The 18,824-nt window shown below is 41.1% G+C and overlaps 1 protein-coding gene across 1 annotated transcript; it reads left to right on the forward strand.

Moving 5' to 3' along the window:
- The first annotated feature begins 1,865 nt into the window (after window positions 1-1,865).
- slc5a5 (solute carrier family 5 member 5) lies at window positions 1,866-18,572 on the forward strand. Its single transcript, XM_071911760.2, has 15 exons — window positions 1,866-1,970; window positions 2,534-2,599; window positions 4,200-4,251; window positions 4,913-4,980; window positions 6,215-6,369; window positions 6,905-7,045; window positions 10,662-10,791; window positions 11,550-11,638; window positions 12,197-12,309; window positions 12,848-12,918; window positions 15,007-15,093; window positions 15,842-16,050; window positions 16,672-16,769; window positions 17,807-17,892; window positions 18,364-18,572. The coding sequence occupies exons 1-15, from the start codon at window positions 1,881-1,883 to the stop codon at window positions 18,487-18,489; spliced, it is 1,581 nt and encodes a 526-aa protein (XP_071767861.2). The 5' UTR covers window positions 1,866-1,880; the 3' UTR covers window positions 18,490-18,572.
- Window positions 18,573-18,824: the final 252 nt, after the last annotated feature.

Below are 18,824 nucleotides of genomic sequence, written 5' to 3' on the forward strand. Positions count from 1 at the left end.
ACAGACAGACAGACAGGCAGACAGACAGACAGACAGACAGACAGACAGGCAGGCAGGCAGGCAGACAGACAGACAGACAGACAGACAGGCAGGCAGGCAGGCAGGCAGGCAGGCAGGCAGGCAGGCAGACAGACAGACAGACAGACAGACAGACAGACAGACAGACAGACAGGCAGGCAGGCAGGCAGACAGACAGACAGACAGGCAGGCAGACGACTGGTTCTACCGGCTGGGAGCTGGACTGAATGGAGCGCCGGTGGTGAGTGTTACGCCTCCACTTTGGGATATTAACTTTTAAATGCGGACAATGTGAATTGCAGGATTTATTCCAGGTCGTTGATTCTTTTTCATGTATTTTCTTCACTTTTCTTCAGGAAAATAGTAGATCCTGTGTAACAAAACTCAACGGTTGATAATTATCTGTGTTGAAGCTGCTGATATTGCTCACCCCTGTAGTGAGGTTGTCTCTGGAAGTGATGCCTGTATTTAAGCAGCTCGTCTTACATCAGTCTCTGTAAGGTTATGCAGTGCAGATGCCAGCGCACATGCTGTTGTTGTTTTTTTATTGACATGAGTTGGGGTTATCCTCTGTTCTTTAAGTCATCAGTTTTTTTTTTGGGGGGGGGGGGGTTTTCTTGTGTTGCACTTGTCCTAGTTGCACTGTAAATGTTCACCTGTGGGACCTTCAACCTGCCTTCTGAGTCAGCCTTCTATTTATCTACTTATCTCTATAGATCCTCAGGCTTCAGCTATCTTACAGTGACAAAAAGTAGATGTTTAACAAAGTGTCATTTGCCTATTTATTGTCTCTATACAGGCTATGTAAACCTAACCCTAACCTTATAGACCTAACCCTATCCTGACCCTATTTTTAACCCCAATCCTAGGATTAACCCTAAACCAGACACTGAGAAAGTGAAGAAACTCACTCGACTTTCTAGTGACACATTACAGTCACTTGATAAGAAGTTCAGTATCAGCATTGGAGCATCCACATATAAAGTGTGACTGGCAACTTGTTAGACAGTACTACCACAGTATTATCGTGTCCTTAAAATGGTTTTGCATAGGTTAAAGGTGGCACGTGTAGCATTTTAACACTAATAAATCTTTAACACATTAATTTTGAAACATTGGTAAAATCACAGTAAACAAATGAGACCGCATCGCTGAGTAGATTAGCAGCCTCTAACGGAAGGAGTGAAAGGCCGATGGAAAAATCACTTCCAACATGTTTAACCTCTTCAGTAAAGCAAAAGAGAAAACGGAAGCAAAGGAAGCAACAGGGCTTATGGGAAATGCGGTCTTAACCTGGAGAAGCACTAACAGTAACAATGGTATTGAAATGCGATGCTACCGATCGTCTCAACCATGATCTCACTTGTTTATGGTAATTGTAGTTATCACAAATGATTTGACAATGTTATATTGATGTTTAACAATGTTACACATAGCACCTTTAGTACACTGGAATAAACCCATTGTAAAGTGTCTCCATCACTTTTTTATTTTGGTTACTAATTGAGATTGGCCTTCACTCTGACAGAAGACCTGGATCCACTGAGTTTGTCAAGCTTCAAGGCGGAGGGCATCAAAATAAAACAATGGAAGAGCTTTCTGCCAGCGACGCACCCAAGTCAGGCTTCGTCCCGGCCGACTACGCCGTCTTCGCCGCCATGTTGTTGGTCTCCATGGCCATAGGGCTCTTCCAGGCCCTGAGGAAGAAGCAGAGAGAAGCCAGCGCTGATGACTTCTTCACCGGCGGCCGGAGCATGCCGGCGGTGCCAGTGGGGCTGTCGCTCTGCGCCAGTTTTATGTCTGCGGTTCAGGTTTTGGGTGTTCCCGCCGAAGCTTATCGTTACGGCTTTAAATTCCTCTACATGTGCCTGGGGCAAAGCATCAACTCCCTGCTGACAGCCTTCCTGTTCCTGCCGGTTTTCTATCGGCTTGGCATCACCAGCACCAATCAGGTGGCACTGAGCTTTCACAACCCGTTTATTATGAGTAGAACAGGAATGTAATGTGACCAGTAGGGTTAGGTGATCAATTATTCCTGGTGACACATATCGCCGATCCCCAATGGAATTGTCCAATCACTCACAAGTGTAAATGGGTTATGAACCAAGTGAACTGGAGCAACATGGGAAAGATGATAAGAATGAGAAATATAAGTGAAATATAAGTTAATGAACCCATTGCAGTTCATTTGTTTGTTGTATGTACTGTTTCAGAACAATATTTCCAAAGAGATTATCATGTATCATTTCCCAATCTATGGCATATTAGAGAGAAGGGCTATGTGTTTGATGTGAGGTTCAAACAAGTTGAAGATAACTAAAATAATTAAGCAATTGAAATAAGTAAAGGGAGAGGATGTCTTTCTATAGTAGGACCAGAAATGATTCCGATAGAAAGCTAAAACGCACCTGCGGAACATCAAACATGGTGAATAAAGGAGGTGAAGAAGGACGAGGGCTTGATGTGTGGAGGGATGCTCTGTCCTGTTCTAACTCGAGCCGTCTGCCTGTCACAGTATCTGAGGATGAGATTTGGCAGAGGGATGCAGCTGTTGGGGAGCCTCCAGTTTCTTGTGGCGACGGTAAGGCAAACACAGACATCATTGTATTCTCCATTACCGACCACAGCTGAAGACAGAAAGTTATTCAGCTAGCTCTTAAAAGCCGGCGTGACATTTTCACCACACTCACCGGTCTAGTTAGTGAATTATTAACAATTCAGAATTATTGTCATACAGTTGTTCACACAGTGCAAGTTGAAGTACTTGCTTTGCTTAAGGAAATACGTGTTTGCCCAGTACAACAACTTTCAGGGAATTTGTCTTGGGGAAACTGGTGCAAGCAACTAAGACAGTAAGATTGCATATTATCACACATTAGTTTCAGTTAAACATTTCTCAGAGGCAGTTCTGACATCTCAAAAAGTCACTAGAGGTCACACCCAATCTCATTGGTTGAGTTAAACCCCAGTGGGCGGGGCCAAAGTGTGTTAATTTTAGGGCTGCACCTAACGATTATTTTTTTATCGATTAATCTAACAATTCTTTTTTCGATTAGTCGATTAATCTAACGACTGATTTATCGATTATTCTAAAGATTATTTTTTTATTACTCGATTAATATAACAATTAATTTACCCAAAATAAATATCAAAAACTCTCATTAATATTTCAATATTTTATTCAATCATCTTCTCTTAAAAACAGTCCAACATAAAATCTCTCCAAAATAAAATTAAAGCAAGAGCTTGTTCAATTCAAGTAAAAGGAATATAGTGCAATCTACATTTAGCAATCCAACAACAGAATAAATGAAACAATGTAAAATTCAAGTCACTTTCAGGAGGAATAGCAAAACATTGTGCAACCTCGAGTTTAGCAGTCCAACATAAAATCATCTTACAGTAAAATCAGTGCAATTTGAGTAACGCTTAAAAAAAATAAAACAGGAATAACTAAAACTAGTGCATTCTTAATCAACTCTCAGTAACACACACACACCCAAGCACATACACACAATCTCTCTCCCCCTCTCTTAAAGGGTACTCTCATTTTCTCCTTATCTGTTGTATGTGGCTAAAGCATATTATTATCCTCTCATCTGGTTTGAGAAATGTTTTGTTAATTAACAGATATGAATGATTATGGAGTATTGCATACATTTAGAGTATATTGCGTTGTTGTAAACAATTTATTGCTTTCTTATTTGTATTTGTTAGTTATTGAGAGGCTATATGCTTATCTTGCTCTTGTACCTTTGTTTCTCATTGTCAGGTAAAACCATACATACATGACGCCAGTACAAGGCTGCCTACATTTACCCACTGAGGTTTAACTCAGCCAATGAGATTATTTTTGCCTCCAGAGCAGCTCTGGCTTTAAGAAATGTTTGTATAATTAAAACTCCAATCTTCACATGGCACAGGGACAACAGGACCTCACAAACAGTGCAAAGGGGACAGTGCAAGGCACAGTCAGTAGACTGACCATGTTACTCTACAAATGCATTCAGCATTCAAAAACTAAGTGCATTCAGGCAGCATGGCAGACATTATTATCGTTTAGTTCCTGCAGGCTGTGGTTTGAGGTGAGCTAGCTGCGTCCTCTGAGTCATCGTAGATACAGTATGTCACTGTGTTTGGATTCATTTGTCTGCTGGCTCCTTGATGCTTTCTTTTCTCAGCTGCTCTACACAGGGATCGTCATCTACGCACCAGCCTTGATCCTCAACCAAGGTATGAGCGATCATCTGCTGCCCCTCTAAACTCACAGGGATTAAAGAGCAACTAAACCGCAAACCCACATTTGTGTAAAGCCTGACATCTAATGGTAAAAAGCATGCTATCAATCAGAAGGCCCTTCAATCGCCTTGAGTCTAGACTGAGGGAGGGTCAGAACGGCCAGAGGATCTCAATACAGATCTAACTGGTAACCAGTGGAGAGAAGCTAAAGACGTGGATGTATGGTCTGTTGGTTTTTCTGCTTCAGTCTGAACAAGCTGGAGAGTTTAGAGTTGCTTTCCACTGAGGCAGGAACAGGGGGAGGGGCGGCAGTTGAAACGAAGCATTGTGGAATATTTTTAATATCATGTGTCTTCATGTGGCTTGCATGCAAAATCAATAACAGTTAAGAAGAGCCAATTCTAACAAGGAATGTTTTTAACAAACACGTTCCTCAGAAAGGGTTTTACAGAGCGCAAAGGACAATAAATGGATGATAAATACAGAGAAACACCTGAAGAAATGTACTATTATTTTCAATCTCCCTGACAGTTGCTGAGAAATGTCCAAAAAAACAAGCTGTTAGTAGAATGTGTTTCACCTGTGCATCATTTTACCGAGTACAGTAAATGTGCAGGTGTTTCACGGTGAATCCTGTTTGCTTCGTTTCTTTCAGCGACTGGACTCAACATGTGGGCGTCTCTGTTTTCCACTGGGATCATATGCACTGTGTACACCACACTGGTGAGACCGCATGCCTCCGTCTCACCAGCATCCTGAAGTTTCTGTTAAATAAAAACTGTTTATTTTGATGCAACACTTAATGGACATCATGCAGTCAGATTTTGTGAGCATACATCAGTTAGATCTAATGACGGTTGAGTGTGTCGGCCCATCTCTCTACAGGTGTTGTGAGGCTTACACACACACACACACACATGCACATACACACACACACACACACACACATACATACAAACACACACAGAAATTAAGAGCACGATCACACCTAAAGTTCGTTTTCTTTGGTCTGAAACATGGTGGAACAGGTTACTTTGTTTTATTTTTGTATTTATTTAGGTTCACACTGATAAATTACAAGTGAACCAGAGCTTGTAAACAAAAGTCACATGACTCACAAACGGTTTGTTTATTGGACAGTTTTAACCTGTCATCTGTCTCTGTCTGTCTGCCTGTCTGTCTGTCTCCCTGTCTCTCTCCCTGTCTCTCCCTGTCTGCCTGCCTGTCTGTCTCTCTCCCTGTCTGCCTGCCTGTCTGTCTCTCTCCCTGTCTGCCTGCCTGTCTGTCTCTCTCCCTGTCTGCCTGCCTGTCTGTCTCTCTCCCTGTCTGTCTGCCTGTCTCCCTGTCTGTCTCTCTCCCTGTCTGTCTCTCTCCCTGTCTGTCTGTCTCTCTCCCTGTCTGTCTGCCTGTCTCCCTGTCTGTCTCTCTCCCTGTCTGCCTGCCTGTCTGTCTCTCTCCCTGTCTGCCTGTCTGTCTCTCTCCCTGTCTGCCTGTCTGTCTCTCTCCCTGTCTCCCTGTCTGTCTCTCTCCCTGTCTGCCTGCCTGTCTGTCTCTCTCCCTGTCTGCCTGTCTGTCTCTCTCCCTGTCTCCCTGTCTGTCTCTCTCCCTGTCTGCCTGCCTGTCTGTCTCTCTCCCTGTCTGCCTGTCTGTCTCTCTCCCTGTCTCCCTGTCTGTCTCTCTCCCTGTCTGCCTGCCTGTCTGTCTCTCTCCCTGTCTGCCTGCCTGTCTGTCTCTCTCCCTGTCTCTCTCCCTGTCTGCCTGCCTGTCTGTCTCTCTCCCTGTCTGCCTGCCTGTCTGTCTCTCTCCCTGTCTGCCTGTCTGTCTCTCTCCCTGTCTGTCTCTCTCCCTGTCTGTCTGTCTCCCTGTCTGTCTCTCTCCCTGTCTCCCTGTCTGTCTCTCTCCCTGTCTCCCTGTCTGTCTCTCTCCCTGTCTGCCTGCCTGTCTGTCTCTCCAACAGGGAGGTATGAAGGCAGTGATCTGGACCGATGTGTTCCAGATCATCGTCATGCTGTCGGGCTTCGTGGCGATCTTCATCCACGGGACGGTCCTGGTTGGCGGCCCGGCGCGTGTCCTGGAGATCGCCCACAATGGATCCCGCGTTAATTTTAATGAGTAACAACATCATTTAATTTTGACGCACAAATCACTGTCACATTACAAGTGCAAAATACTGTTAAATACAACCAGATGCCCACTGTCTGCAATTCTGTCAGTTCTACTACATTTCCTATCTACACAGCATTATCAAGTACTTACATTGCTTTACCACAGGTTATTAATAGGGTTAGACCGATCCACTTACGTTATGATGTAGGTTTTTTTTTTATTATTATTAGTAGTAGTAGTAGAAGTAGTTGTAGCATTTTCCTGAGGGTTTTTCCACCCTGACGAAAATACAATTCTGAAAAAACACTGAATATTTGGAATATTTTGGCATGAACATAGTCACATTTATATACACATTTATATATACATATAAATATATATATATTTATTGAATATCAAAACAAAATATCAGCTACCAGCAGCTTGAATCCAAAAATACTGGTACTGGTATCGACCTTCAAAACCCATATTGGTCACACCCTAGTTCTTGAGGCCGCTGTAAAGTAGAGCGTTACTGATTTGTCTCCTGATGTTCCACCAGTTTCGACTTGGACCCGCGGCAGCGCTACACCTTCTGGAGCCTGTCGGTCGGCGGGACGCTGGTCTGGCTGTCCATGTACGGAGTGAACCAAGCCCAAGTCCAGCGCTACATCTCCTGCAGGACAGAGAGAGAGGCCCAGTGGTGAGTTCAGACCTGCTGTCAGAGCTGTGACCCACCAGACGGTTCAGAACAGACTGGATAAAGGTTGAATCACTGTAGAGTTACAGCAGTCAGTGATAAAGAGCAAAACAGACATTTATTTATATGAAAATGTCACAGATTATTACTTTAGAGTTTGCCTATTCGAACAAACAGGTCAACAATATATAATATAAACTTTATTTATATAGCACTTTTTAGAACAAATGTTACAAAGTGCTTTCCAAAACAGTTAAGATAAATAAATACACTGAGTACATACGACAGAAGACAAGAGTAGATTAAAAATTATTTTAAAAAATGAAAAAACGATAAATAATAATAACTTTATTTATATAGCACCTTTAAAAACAGAGTTTACAAAGTGCTTTGACAGACAAAATAAAAGCAGAATACTCAAAATATGAATTTAAAAGGCAATAAAACAATAATAAACAGGGATTAAATTCATAGGACTTAAAAGTAAGATAAAATTAAGATAGAGTTAAGATAAAAGATAAAAGACATACAAAGACGATAAAGACGATAAAAAGATGATAAAAAAGCCGATAAAGAGACAACAAAAAGCCGATAAAAGATAAAAAAGATAAAAAGACGACATCACATAAAAGCAAGTCTATAAAAATGGGTTTTAAGAAGTGAAGATGAAGTCACTGATTCTGCTAGCCTTATCTCCTCAGGCGGGTCGTTCCAGAGCCGAGGGGCCCTGATGGAAAAAGCGCCGTCGCCTTTAGTTTTAAGTCTAGACTTTGGAACGGCCAGAGGGGCCCGCCTGAGGATCTGAGGCTGCGCACCGGCTCATACGGGGTCAACATGTCTGTTATGTAGCCAGACCCGAACGTGCTTTAAAAGTGATCAGTAAAATCTTAAAATCAATTCTAAACCGAACAGGCAGCCAATGGAGAGAAGCCAGGATTGGGGTGATGTGATGTCATCTGTTAGAACCAGTAAGAAGCCGTGAGAGAAGATTAGGGCGTGGATTACTTTCTCCAGGTCGCTGTGTGATAGTATTGGTTTAGGGTAAAGATAAAGTTAAAGATAAAATAAAATAAAATCAGTCTGTTTTCTATTCTACACAGCAATTTGACTGATAAAATGATGAGACTGTTGAATTTTGGAACAATTGTAATTCATTCATCATTCATTCCTTCATTCATTCGTAATACTAATGCGCTAGCTACTATATGTATGATGTGAAGGATGCTGTGTGTGGAACTGATGTTTTTATTAAGTAACACAGCAACAGAGTCCAACACATATTCCCCCTACAGTGACAATAAAAGTCTATCTTATATATTATCTTATCTTATCTCTGTGATAACAATGAAGCTGGTTATCAACCCAGGATTTTCCAATCCAGCTGTGTCTGCATGAAAGGGGCGGGGTTTGCAACAAATAGCCAATCACACGCAACATGGACAGATCCAGAGCAGCCAAATTAAGATAAGATGAAACTTTATTGATCCCCGTTAGGTTGTGGCAGCAGCAACAGTAAAATGATTCAGCAGAAAAAGAATGTAACGCACATATAGAATATAAAAATCTGTGATAAAAAGGGTAGAAAAAACAATAAAACAATAAAAGCAATAAACTGGACTATGAACAGTTGTGGAGCTTTGTGAACTGTATACAGTACTGCGTCACACTGAGGCTGTGAAAAGGTTTTACAGTCACAGAGTCGGCTCATGTTCCCCAGAGCTGCGGTGTCGGGAATGTGGGTTTGATCTATTGCATCAGTCACTCTGGGAATCCTATGGAAGAATTTCAATGCACTTAATATGCAACAGTACTACAGTATAGTCAATTAATGTACCTACCTGCTATTTGATAGAAGCCCGCTTTTAGAGCAAATGGCTTGGAAACGCTACAAACATATGAGATATCTTTGATCTAAAAAATCATCAGGGAAAGGAAAAAAAAAGGCTAAGGCCACCGTATCCTCTCGGAGCGGTGATGCCATTTTCCCAGAGAGTTGGTGGAGGTGTTTGGACCCATTACCATGATGATGTACCTCGCTTATAAGTGAGCCACCTTTCTGAGACTGAAAAACCCGGGTTAAGGCCAAAGTTAATCTGAGAAACTCTCACGACACAAAGCGAGAGCGTCGCAGCTTCTGGGTGCAACGGATAGAAATCCTGTACAGGAAATAGAACAAGGCTGAGGCGAGGTCTTAGTGAGTTACACTAAGAATCGTCACTGACAAGAAATGAACAGTTGAAAATAGAGTGAGGAGGATTTTTAAAAAACCACAGATATCAGCACAGCAGGGTCTGACAGTTAGAACAGACGGCTTTGGCAGCATGGTTGATGTTGAGCGGTCTGTTAGCTGTTCCAACACGCGAGTCGTCCGGTTTAATGTTCTTGTTCTTTCCTAACAGTAAACTGTGTCTCTGCCTCAGGGAATTAAACACAGACACACAGATATTGTCTTTGATGGTGTTTCCGTAGACTAGACAGAGCCGGTTGGAACAGCTGGGAAAATGAGCAGCTGTGTGTCTTAATTAATCACGCGTGCGATGTGAAGCAGACAGTCCATCTCAAACTGTAAGGAAGAGTCTCAGGTCACTGTCCTCTCCGAGACGACTTGGGAAGAAGTATTGACTCGGTGTTCTTGGATTTGATGATCAGCTTTGGTCTCACTGGATTGACACCAGAGGATAAATAAATACACGCTTTCGAAGGACACCAGTATTCTTCCCCGTAACATGAGAGTCCCATTGTCCCTCCTCGGGGTGTTTGGACAGGAGGTGTGATGTGTGTTCACCCCTCAAGACAATGTTCTACTCTAGAACAATATACAATAGCTATTTTATTTATACAGCAGGGTGTTTCTTTTAGGTAAATACTTCCTGAAGGTGAAATGACTAAACAGTTCAAGTGCAGATTGTCTGTTTCAAGTGCAGGGTTAGTTAGGGTCAGACACATCAGATTAAAGATCAAATAAAAAGGTTTTCATTTTTATACGTTTTAAATTCTAATTAAAATTTTTTGTTCACTGCCTCCCATTTCACGGCATCAAAGGTATTCTGAGATTAATCTCAGAATTCCGAGTAAAGGATTCTGAGATTCTGACTTTATTCTTACAATTCTGACTTTAATTATTATTCTCAAAATTCTGACTTTTAAATTCAGAATTCTGAGATTCTGACTTTATTGTTTTTCCGATTAATCTCAGAACTCAAATACATTTTTCACACGTGGCCCTGATCCTCTTCCGTACAAAATGCATCCTCCTTCCAAGTTTCATCAAAACTGGACATGTTGTCAGAGATATTACATTTGGGCCTTTCAAAGTTTGATATTTGGACTTTTAATTACAGCGCCCCTATCAGGCCAAAATGCATCATCCCAAGTATCATCAGAATCAGCCCAGTGGTGTCTGAGATATCACCTGAGAAATCATGTTGGACAGACGGACGGACACCACCCGATCCTTGCTTGAGAGATTAAAAAAAAAGTGTGTTAGTCACCAAATAAACAGTTAGTGGGAAGTAACTCTAGAAGTAACTGGTTATATGGATTTCTAGTAAACCAATAAACAGTGCAGTGGTGACGTGGGAGAAGTGATCACTGTAATAATGTTTGCTGTTGCCTGCAGGGCGTTGTTTGTGAACCAAGTGGGTCTGTGCCTCATCGTGAGCAGTGCAGGAACCTGTGGCATCGTCATGTTTGCTTACTACATCAACTGTGACCCGCTGCAGTCTGGGAGGATTTCTGCTCCTGATCAGGTACTCAGACAGTCCGGACAAGGCTAACGCTCCTATATGTTGCTCACTGGGTAGAGCGTGGTGCTGTGTAGGGTTCCACCGACGTGGGTTTTTGAAAGCCGATGCCAGTGCCGATATCTTTGTAAGGGAGCTGCTGATAGCTGATATTTTGTGCTGCTATTCAGTATCTTTAAATTTGATATTTTCATGCCAAAAAAATAACGGATTCAGTGTTTCCCCCCTGAATTGGTGGAAAAAGGGTGGAAAAACCTCTAAAAACACATTTACACAATGTCATGGCTTCCTCCTCTGTCTCACTTTACTGACAGAAGGCATTAGTAAATACAAAGTCCTAGTATCCAGAAGTCAATATTCAGTAGTTATTGAAGAGTAACAAACCCAAACACACAATTTGAGTTTGGTGTTTAGTTACTCTTTAATATTGATTTGAATGCTAATGCTTAAGGTTTTAGTAAATACTGGATTTGGTGATATCCATCACCATTTGAAGAAAGTGACTCCTTTGCTTACAAAATAATTAATAGCACAAAATGAAAGCAATTTAAGGCACCTTTTATTAGCAGATGACCTATGTCCTTGGTTTGAGAAAATAATTATTTTACAAACTAGATTTTATTTTAGATGTACTGAATGATGAACATCGGGTAATAAACATTGATAGCACATTGATAGCAAACCACACAAAGCTAATACAGATAAAGCACTAACTACTCTCATCTCATGCTGTTCACCTGTTCCTCCTCTCTCATCTGATGAAGTATATGCCGTACTTTGTGCTGGACATTTTCAAAGACCACCCAGGCTTTCCAGGTCTTTTCCTTGCCTGTGCATACAGCGGGACACTAAGGTATTTAAATCTTGTTTTTCAACACTGGGCTTGGTTTCCCCAAAACATGCCACAGTTAACTTTACAGTGGCCTAATTCCAGTCTATTAACCTGTGTAATAACCCTCAGAAAAGCAACACACAGTAATACCAACACAATATAAACACCTTAACCTGAATAAGACCTTAACTGGAGTAAGGCCAATTGCAGGGGCGTAAGAGGTTCACAAGGAGCCCGGGTGCAGGAACCGCTATGGAGCCCCCCCTACCCCAGCACACCCCAACCTACGTAATTCAAATTTGTGAAAAATTTGTCCTAATTTTACACGATTCTGCATTTATTCAGCGAAATACAGTTTGATGATTGAAACTGTACGTTGATACAATAACAAAACAACATGCCCATAATACATAGCGAGATTGCAAGATGGTAGACGCTTTACAAACTTTTTGTATTCGGATGGCCACTCCCCCTGCCCCCTGGGATTTACTCCCCTGGCCAATAGCCATGTTACTCCATGTAAGTGACTGACATGAGCTGCTGAGGCGGTATTACTGGTGACCAAGTGTCTTTTCACAGCACGGCCTCCACCAGTATCAACGCCATGGCGGCGGTGACAATGGAGGACCTGCTGAAGCCCCGCCTGCGCCACATGTCCCAGAAGAAACTCGTTCGCATTTCCAAAGGACTGTGTAGGTTCAATGCAGGTTCACTTAGTGAAACATACACTTTAACAAGTTATTTGAGCTTGTATGGACTCTCAAAATCGTATTTTTCTTAAAGACGAAAGTGGAAAAATCTGCCTGCGGAGAAAGATCATTTCTCAGTTTTCCAACCAAATGACAATATCTTGGAATGAAGCAGATTACTTCCAGAGTATGTCACATGACTCAAGACAATTCTTTAAACAAGTTGATTTACATTGGGACAATGACTCATGTTTGGGTCCATGACCTGACCTCATTGAACTGTCTGTCAGCTATGCAGCAGAGAACTGTTTCACCTTTTCTATGTATTGGGGGTCATTGTCCCAATGTAAATCAACTTGGGACAATGGGACAATGATTTACATTGGGACAATGACTCATGTTTGGACCCAAACATGACCTGACCTCATTGAACTGTCTGTCAGCTATGCAGCAGAGAACTGTTTCACCTTTTCTATGTATTGGCCCCAATTGAGTTTTTCACGCGTTTCATTACTGCTATCTTCTCTTGTTTTCTCCTCAGCGCTCCTCTATGGGATCTGCTGTATCACGGTGGCTGCTCTCTCCTCCCTGCTGGACTGGGGAGTTCTCCAGGTACAGTAGACATTACAATATGTATTCTTTACTGAAACCTCTCCCAACAAAACAGAGGAAAAGTAACCTAAAAACCCACCAAATGCCACACATACCCAAACACTCACAACAACAGAACTGCATATCTCAAAATCTTTTTTGAGATATGCAGGGGAGTGAGCTTTGGAACTGATATAAGAAAAATGATATCAGATTTCACAAAACAATGCAGGTAGCAGCTATGGACGACTGCACATGTTGTCTTAAGGGATAAGGCCGGTGTTTTTTAATGCATTTCTTACCGTCACCAAATCCTATGAAAATAACAAAATCAACAATGCGTTTGCTCTACTCCCGTTACTTTCTGACTTCCCACGTACCGTTTTTAGCCGTCAACCCGGAAGTCATTGGCTCCAACTGTAAGCTAAAAACCTTGAAATACAGCTCACAAAGACGTAGTTTACATTTTAAAAATGGCTAACTGTTACCACGAAAAGTCAGACTGTTGTAGTTATTACCAAATCAAATTCAAATGGGAACAAATTCTTCATTAAGCCGGGGACTATTTCCGGTGCTACGGAACTACTTTCCTGAGATTGCAAAGTGTTTACAGCCGGTTTATTAAGTTGTTTGAGGAAAAAGTCGGCTGGCCCGGTGCATCGTGATGATGAAATATGTTGCCCAGAGCAACATGGCTCTTTGAAGTGTTTTTAACCGTTTTTTTAATACAATGGAGTTCTATGGCTGCTGGGACATGGTTTTATTGGGCACTGGCTACATGGACGAGACTTGTTGGCAAAACAAAATCATTGCTGATTTTGTTATTTTCATAGGATTTGTTGACGGTAAGCAATGCATTAAAAAACACCGGCCTTATCCTTTAACTGTCATTTTGGCGCTGTATTTACACAGGTTTTCAACAGTGGTGCAGGCCGTCACATCAACATCTTTTCAATATCACAAAGTTTGGTGGGTTCTTGTGAAATACCCTCTGGCTGTTTCAGGGGAAAATACTGGTAGTTGATGTTGATATAGCCTAATACAGACGCATCCCACATAAATCCGTCCCTGTTTGTACATCTATTGCTGCAGGTCAGTTTTTCCATAAACAAAAAAGCTGTTTTATATGCTGCTGTAAATCGAGGGAGAGGTATGTGTAAGATACATTGACTCTATGAAGCACAAAACGAAACCACGAGTCACCAGCCAAAACCACCATTCAGAAGTCCTATTCAACTTTAAAAATCTAGTTGCCTGGTGCAGGAAAATAGTGAAAGCTGGCCGGTGAGCATTGGGTAGATTAGAGTTTTACTTCTGCAAACATTTCTCGGAGGCAGAGCTGCTCTGAAGGTAGAAATAATCTGCTTGGTCGTGTTAAATCTCAGTGGGCGGAGCCAAAGAACCACAGTTTTTCAGAGTGCAAGTTAGCTAACTGGCAACTTCAATGGCATAGAAGAACCCTGGTCAAAATGTAAATAAAAATATAAATGGCAATTATGTATTTTTTTCATTCATTTATGACCATGGTATCATGGTGTTGAAGGTCAGCAGCTAGTTAGCCTAGTTAGGCTAACTAGCTAACCTGGATAACTGCCCTCAGAATCATTCCACAATTTCATTTTACGATATGGACACTAAGAAAAAATGTCTGATGTACACATTAGTGCCCTGAAACACAGATCCATTCTGGTCACAGCCTAAATTATGGTTTAACTCAGTTAGTAGCAGAGCGCTAGGCTTCATAATATTAGCTAGCTTCTTACCTCTTGTCTTTTTCATTGGGCTTCAATCCAACATTACTTTGCCACAAAAACTGTGGTTCTTTGGCTCCGCCCACTGAGGTCTGACTCAACCAATCAGATTATTTAGCAGCTTTGCCTCCGAGAAATGCTTTTAACTAAAACTTCAGTCAGTGTTTTGGGAGGCACCAGCCACTTGAGTTAGTCAGTTTCCTGTCCTGACCTCTGGGATGATGAGTCGTGGTTCAGACTGGACTGGACTGACATTTTCCTTGACGTACTTTCTGTAATCAGTTGAAATGAAGCTCAGTGATGCATTTGGTTGCTTTTTCACACTTCTCCTCCTCCTCCTCCTCCTCCTCCTCCTCAGGGATCGTTCACGGTCATGGGTGTGGTCAGCGGTCCGTTACTGGGAGCTTTCATTTTGGGGATGTTTGTCCCAGCGACCAACAGGCCGGTGAGTGGCTTGGCTCTATAGTTTACATTTTAGGAAGTTTGTTGACGCACTTATCCAGAGCAACTTATAAGAAATGCCCATAATGCACAAACACACACTCACATGCACACACATATGCACACACACTCACACAGAACACATCTTGCTTACATTTACACTCACATTTTACTGTTTGGGCATGTAGCTGAGCGATTTTCAGTGAGTGCCACAGTAGGATGAGCTTAAATGTCTAGCTCACCAACATCACAAGCAACCAACTAGTGTGAGAAGAACGCATGTAACAAAAAATCCTGGTGGTATTTATGCCGTAAAATTCTTAGTAATTACCTATTGAGTTACAGCTGTAGTTACATGGTAAATTACTAAAATAGAATAAATAAAAAATAAATAAATTAATTAAATAAATAATAATAAAATATACTATCAATAAAAATATAATAAATATCAATATCAATAGTCGGTTGTCCACTTTCTGTTTTAAGACTTTTAATAATAATAATAATAATAATAATAATAATAATGATAACTTTATTAATATAGCACTTTTCTAAAAACCCAGAGATAATGATGTAAAAGTACCACAATTAAGTAAAATAAATTTGAATAAAACAGAATAAATACATTAAAAAAATAGGAATAATAGTAATAGAAGAGATACACAGAGATACAACTAAAAACAGAATTTTAAATAAAAGTGTGTTCCTAACCACATGAACAAGACTCTCCCTCCCCCCTCCCTGTCCTCCAGGGGGTTTTCTCTGGAGTGATCGTGGGTTTCTGCGTCTCCCTGTGGCTGGCCATCGGTTCGACTCTCCACCCACCCAGTGAGGAGACGATGGGCGTCCTGCCCAGCCGGGCGGGGGGGTGTGACCCCAGCAATGCCACCCTGAACAGCAGCCTGGACCTGGGACAGCCCTCCATCTCCATCTCCACACTGCTTCACCCAGACAGCCACGGGTCAGTGAGTTCAACACGGCTGGGACTGTGGTTTAGTTTGCTTCATATGGAAAGAGATCTTTATATGTAATAAAGAGAATAAAAACTAACATGCGAAAAGATAAATTAATACCTCAATCCAATTAGTCTAGTAGTGTAATGTGTAGTTTAGTCTAGTTCTGTTTACTTTAGCCAATTAGCTTATTTTATTTTAATTTAGTTTAGTGTTGTGTAGTGCAGTTTAGCTTAGTTTTGTTCAGATTAGTATAGTTAATCTAATTTATTTTATCTTTATATAGTTTAGTTTAGTGTAGTTGAATCAATTGACTCAAGTTAGTGTGGTTTAGTTTATCGTAGCTTAGCTTATTAGTTTAGTTTATTTGCACAGTGATAAAGGGAAGTGATAAAACAGTGATAAAGTACAGAAAAAAGGAAGAAAAATACACAAACTTGAGCGACTTAGATCGCCAACATTACAAGGAGCCAATCGTAACTTTAGTAGAATGATCCTGTAAGATAAAGTAAAGAAATAAAATCCAGGCACAGAACTAGAAAGACTTAAAAGCAATTAACTCTCATTTTTAAAGAGAGATTAATAAAGTTGTAAACCTTTATCATGTATCTCGCCTCTTCCAAAACTAGGGGCCTGCACAACTTCTACTCCATGTCCTACCTCTACTTCGGTGCCGTGGCGACCAGTTCGGTCGTGCTGGTCGGGCTGATAGTGAGCTATGCAACAGGTAAGAACATGAAGAGACTGAAGTGAAATTTACATTATGTGAAGAGTACAACATTCAACTGTTGTTTTAACCAGTTTTAACCAGTAACCTGTTTTAACCACCGCAACTATGGAGGCCCAACAGTCTACAGGTTTTACAGCGGGCGATTTCACTGATTTACACACTTTCAGCCAGAGAGGAGGAACTAATCAGTGAAGTGAGCTGCTGTTGTGTTTGGTTGGAATGAAAACCTGCAGACTGTTGGTACAGAATCACTGTTTTAATTCATGGCAACCTACTATGTGTGAGTAGGTAGGAGTTTCTTACTCTTGCACTTTAAATTCTCCAATCGATTGAATGAGTGGAACCATACAGAACCCAGCTATTTTGAAATCTGGGTGCTACAAATGAAAGGCCAAAAACTTCAAAAAACCTGATGTCAGGATTACTACATGACTAGGCAGTTCTCCTGCAAACACATGCAATCATGTCACCAGGTTGTTAGAGGCGGCGTTTGTGAAATAAGACAAAATTCATATTTGGGAGTATTACTCTGACACCAGAGATCGGCTCATAATTTTCAATTGGTAACTCATACAGAATGCCTTCAATAATTAATTATAAAACGCTTTATACAACAGTTAGTTCCGGTCGAGTAACTTGATTGGACAGGAGGCATTCCATGAGTGCTGAGATCAGTATAACAGCACTGGGACGTTTCACTATGTATCACTCCGATTGGTAGTGAAATTCTGACGGAACTGTTTTTGTTGGCGGAGACGAATAAAAGATAAAAATCATAATCTGTTGTCTTAAATTACCATTACTTGATAAATAGCTTTGTTTAGAGAACTCTTGTATAAAAGCAATATCACACTAGAGATATACAGTGTAATAGCACTCCCTCTCGTGAGATATTGCTTAATTGTCGACCAGAAACCTGATAATCAAATCGTCAACCAGTCAACCGAGAGACAGCAGCTCTGCTGTGATGGCTTATCAAACCTCTGAGTTCATAATCATCAAGATGAATTTCTGTCTTTTCTCTCCAAACACAGGACCGACAAAGAGGGATAATATTGAACCTGGTTTGTTGTGGTGGGACCTGCATAAAAAGAAAGCAGACAAACCATCAGAGCACAGAGTGAGTATAGGATTGCAGGGTCAAAACCAAACTCACCAACACACTGGATCTGATGTAACTGTCCCTGGTGCTTTATGTATGGTGATGCACTTACAGTATGTAGAAATCCGGCTGGCTCCAATCACAGATGATTGGTCATCTCACCAACTCTGATTTTAACTATAGTGTAAAAGCTGCCATATGTTTATCTTAATTAGGAAAAAGTTACGCATGTATCATTGATAATCAGTATTTTTGATATTGCGGAATGCGAAATGTGTAGAAATATTAACACACAAAACTGAAAATCATGTTAATTTGTTACACAGTTACAAAGGTTCTGATTGGTGTAACAATGTAACAAATTTGTTACAAATGTTCAAGGACTGCTTCCCTGGATATAATATAATATATCTGTACAAGTACCTCAAGTACCTTGGCATCCAACTTTTTCATTTATTATCTTAACCAAAATCTTGGTGTTTTTTGCAGGGGGAGAAGACGACAGATAATTCACATTTTGAGCTTTTGAATGACTTGCACAAAGCCAATGCAAATGAAAAAGAAGAGCCTACAGACTTTGGGAACACATTTACCACTCAGAGTATAGGAATCTGAAGATTGTTTTCTTTTTTAAAGATTATTTTTTGGCATTTTTGCCTTTATTAGACAGTTTACAGTCAAGAGAGACAGGAAAGACCGGGGAGAAAGGGGGGGGGGGATGACATGTGACAAAGGACTTGAACCCGGGACATCACGGTCACATGGCACGTGCCCCAGACCACTGCTCCACCAGGACGCCCAAATGAAGGATTTTATTCCAAACAGCAATTTATCCCTTTTGGAAAAATGTTGCCACCTGAAACTCATCATCCATATTTTAAATACACAGATGATTCTAGCATCAAAAACAAAACTGATCTGAAAGCAAACTAGCTAAACTGATAGCTCAT

The sequence above is a fragment of the Centroberyx gerrardi genome, chromosome 9 (assembly GCF_048128805.1).
Source record: "Centroberyx gerrardi isolate f3 chromosome 9, fCenGer3.hap1.cur.20231027, whole genome shotgun sequence".
NCBI lineage: Eukaryota > Metazoa > Chordata > Actinopteri > Beryciformes > Berycidae > Centroberyx > Centroberyx gerrardi.

Coding starts and splice junctions, on each gene's coding strand:
- slc5a5 (XM_071911760.2), top strand. CDS start 1,881: ATGTGCCTGGGGCAAAGCATCAACTCCCTGCTGACAGCCTTCCTGTTC. Junction 4,252..4,912: donor AGCCTTGATCCTCAACCAAG/GTATGAGCGATC, acceptor CGTTTCTTTCAG/CGACTGGACTCAACATGTGG. Junction 15,094..15,841: donor TCCCAGCGACCAACAGGCCG/GTGAGTGGCTTG, acceptor CCTGTCCTCCAG/GGGGTTTTCTCTGGAGTGAT.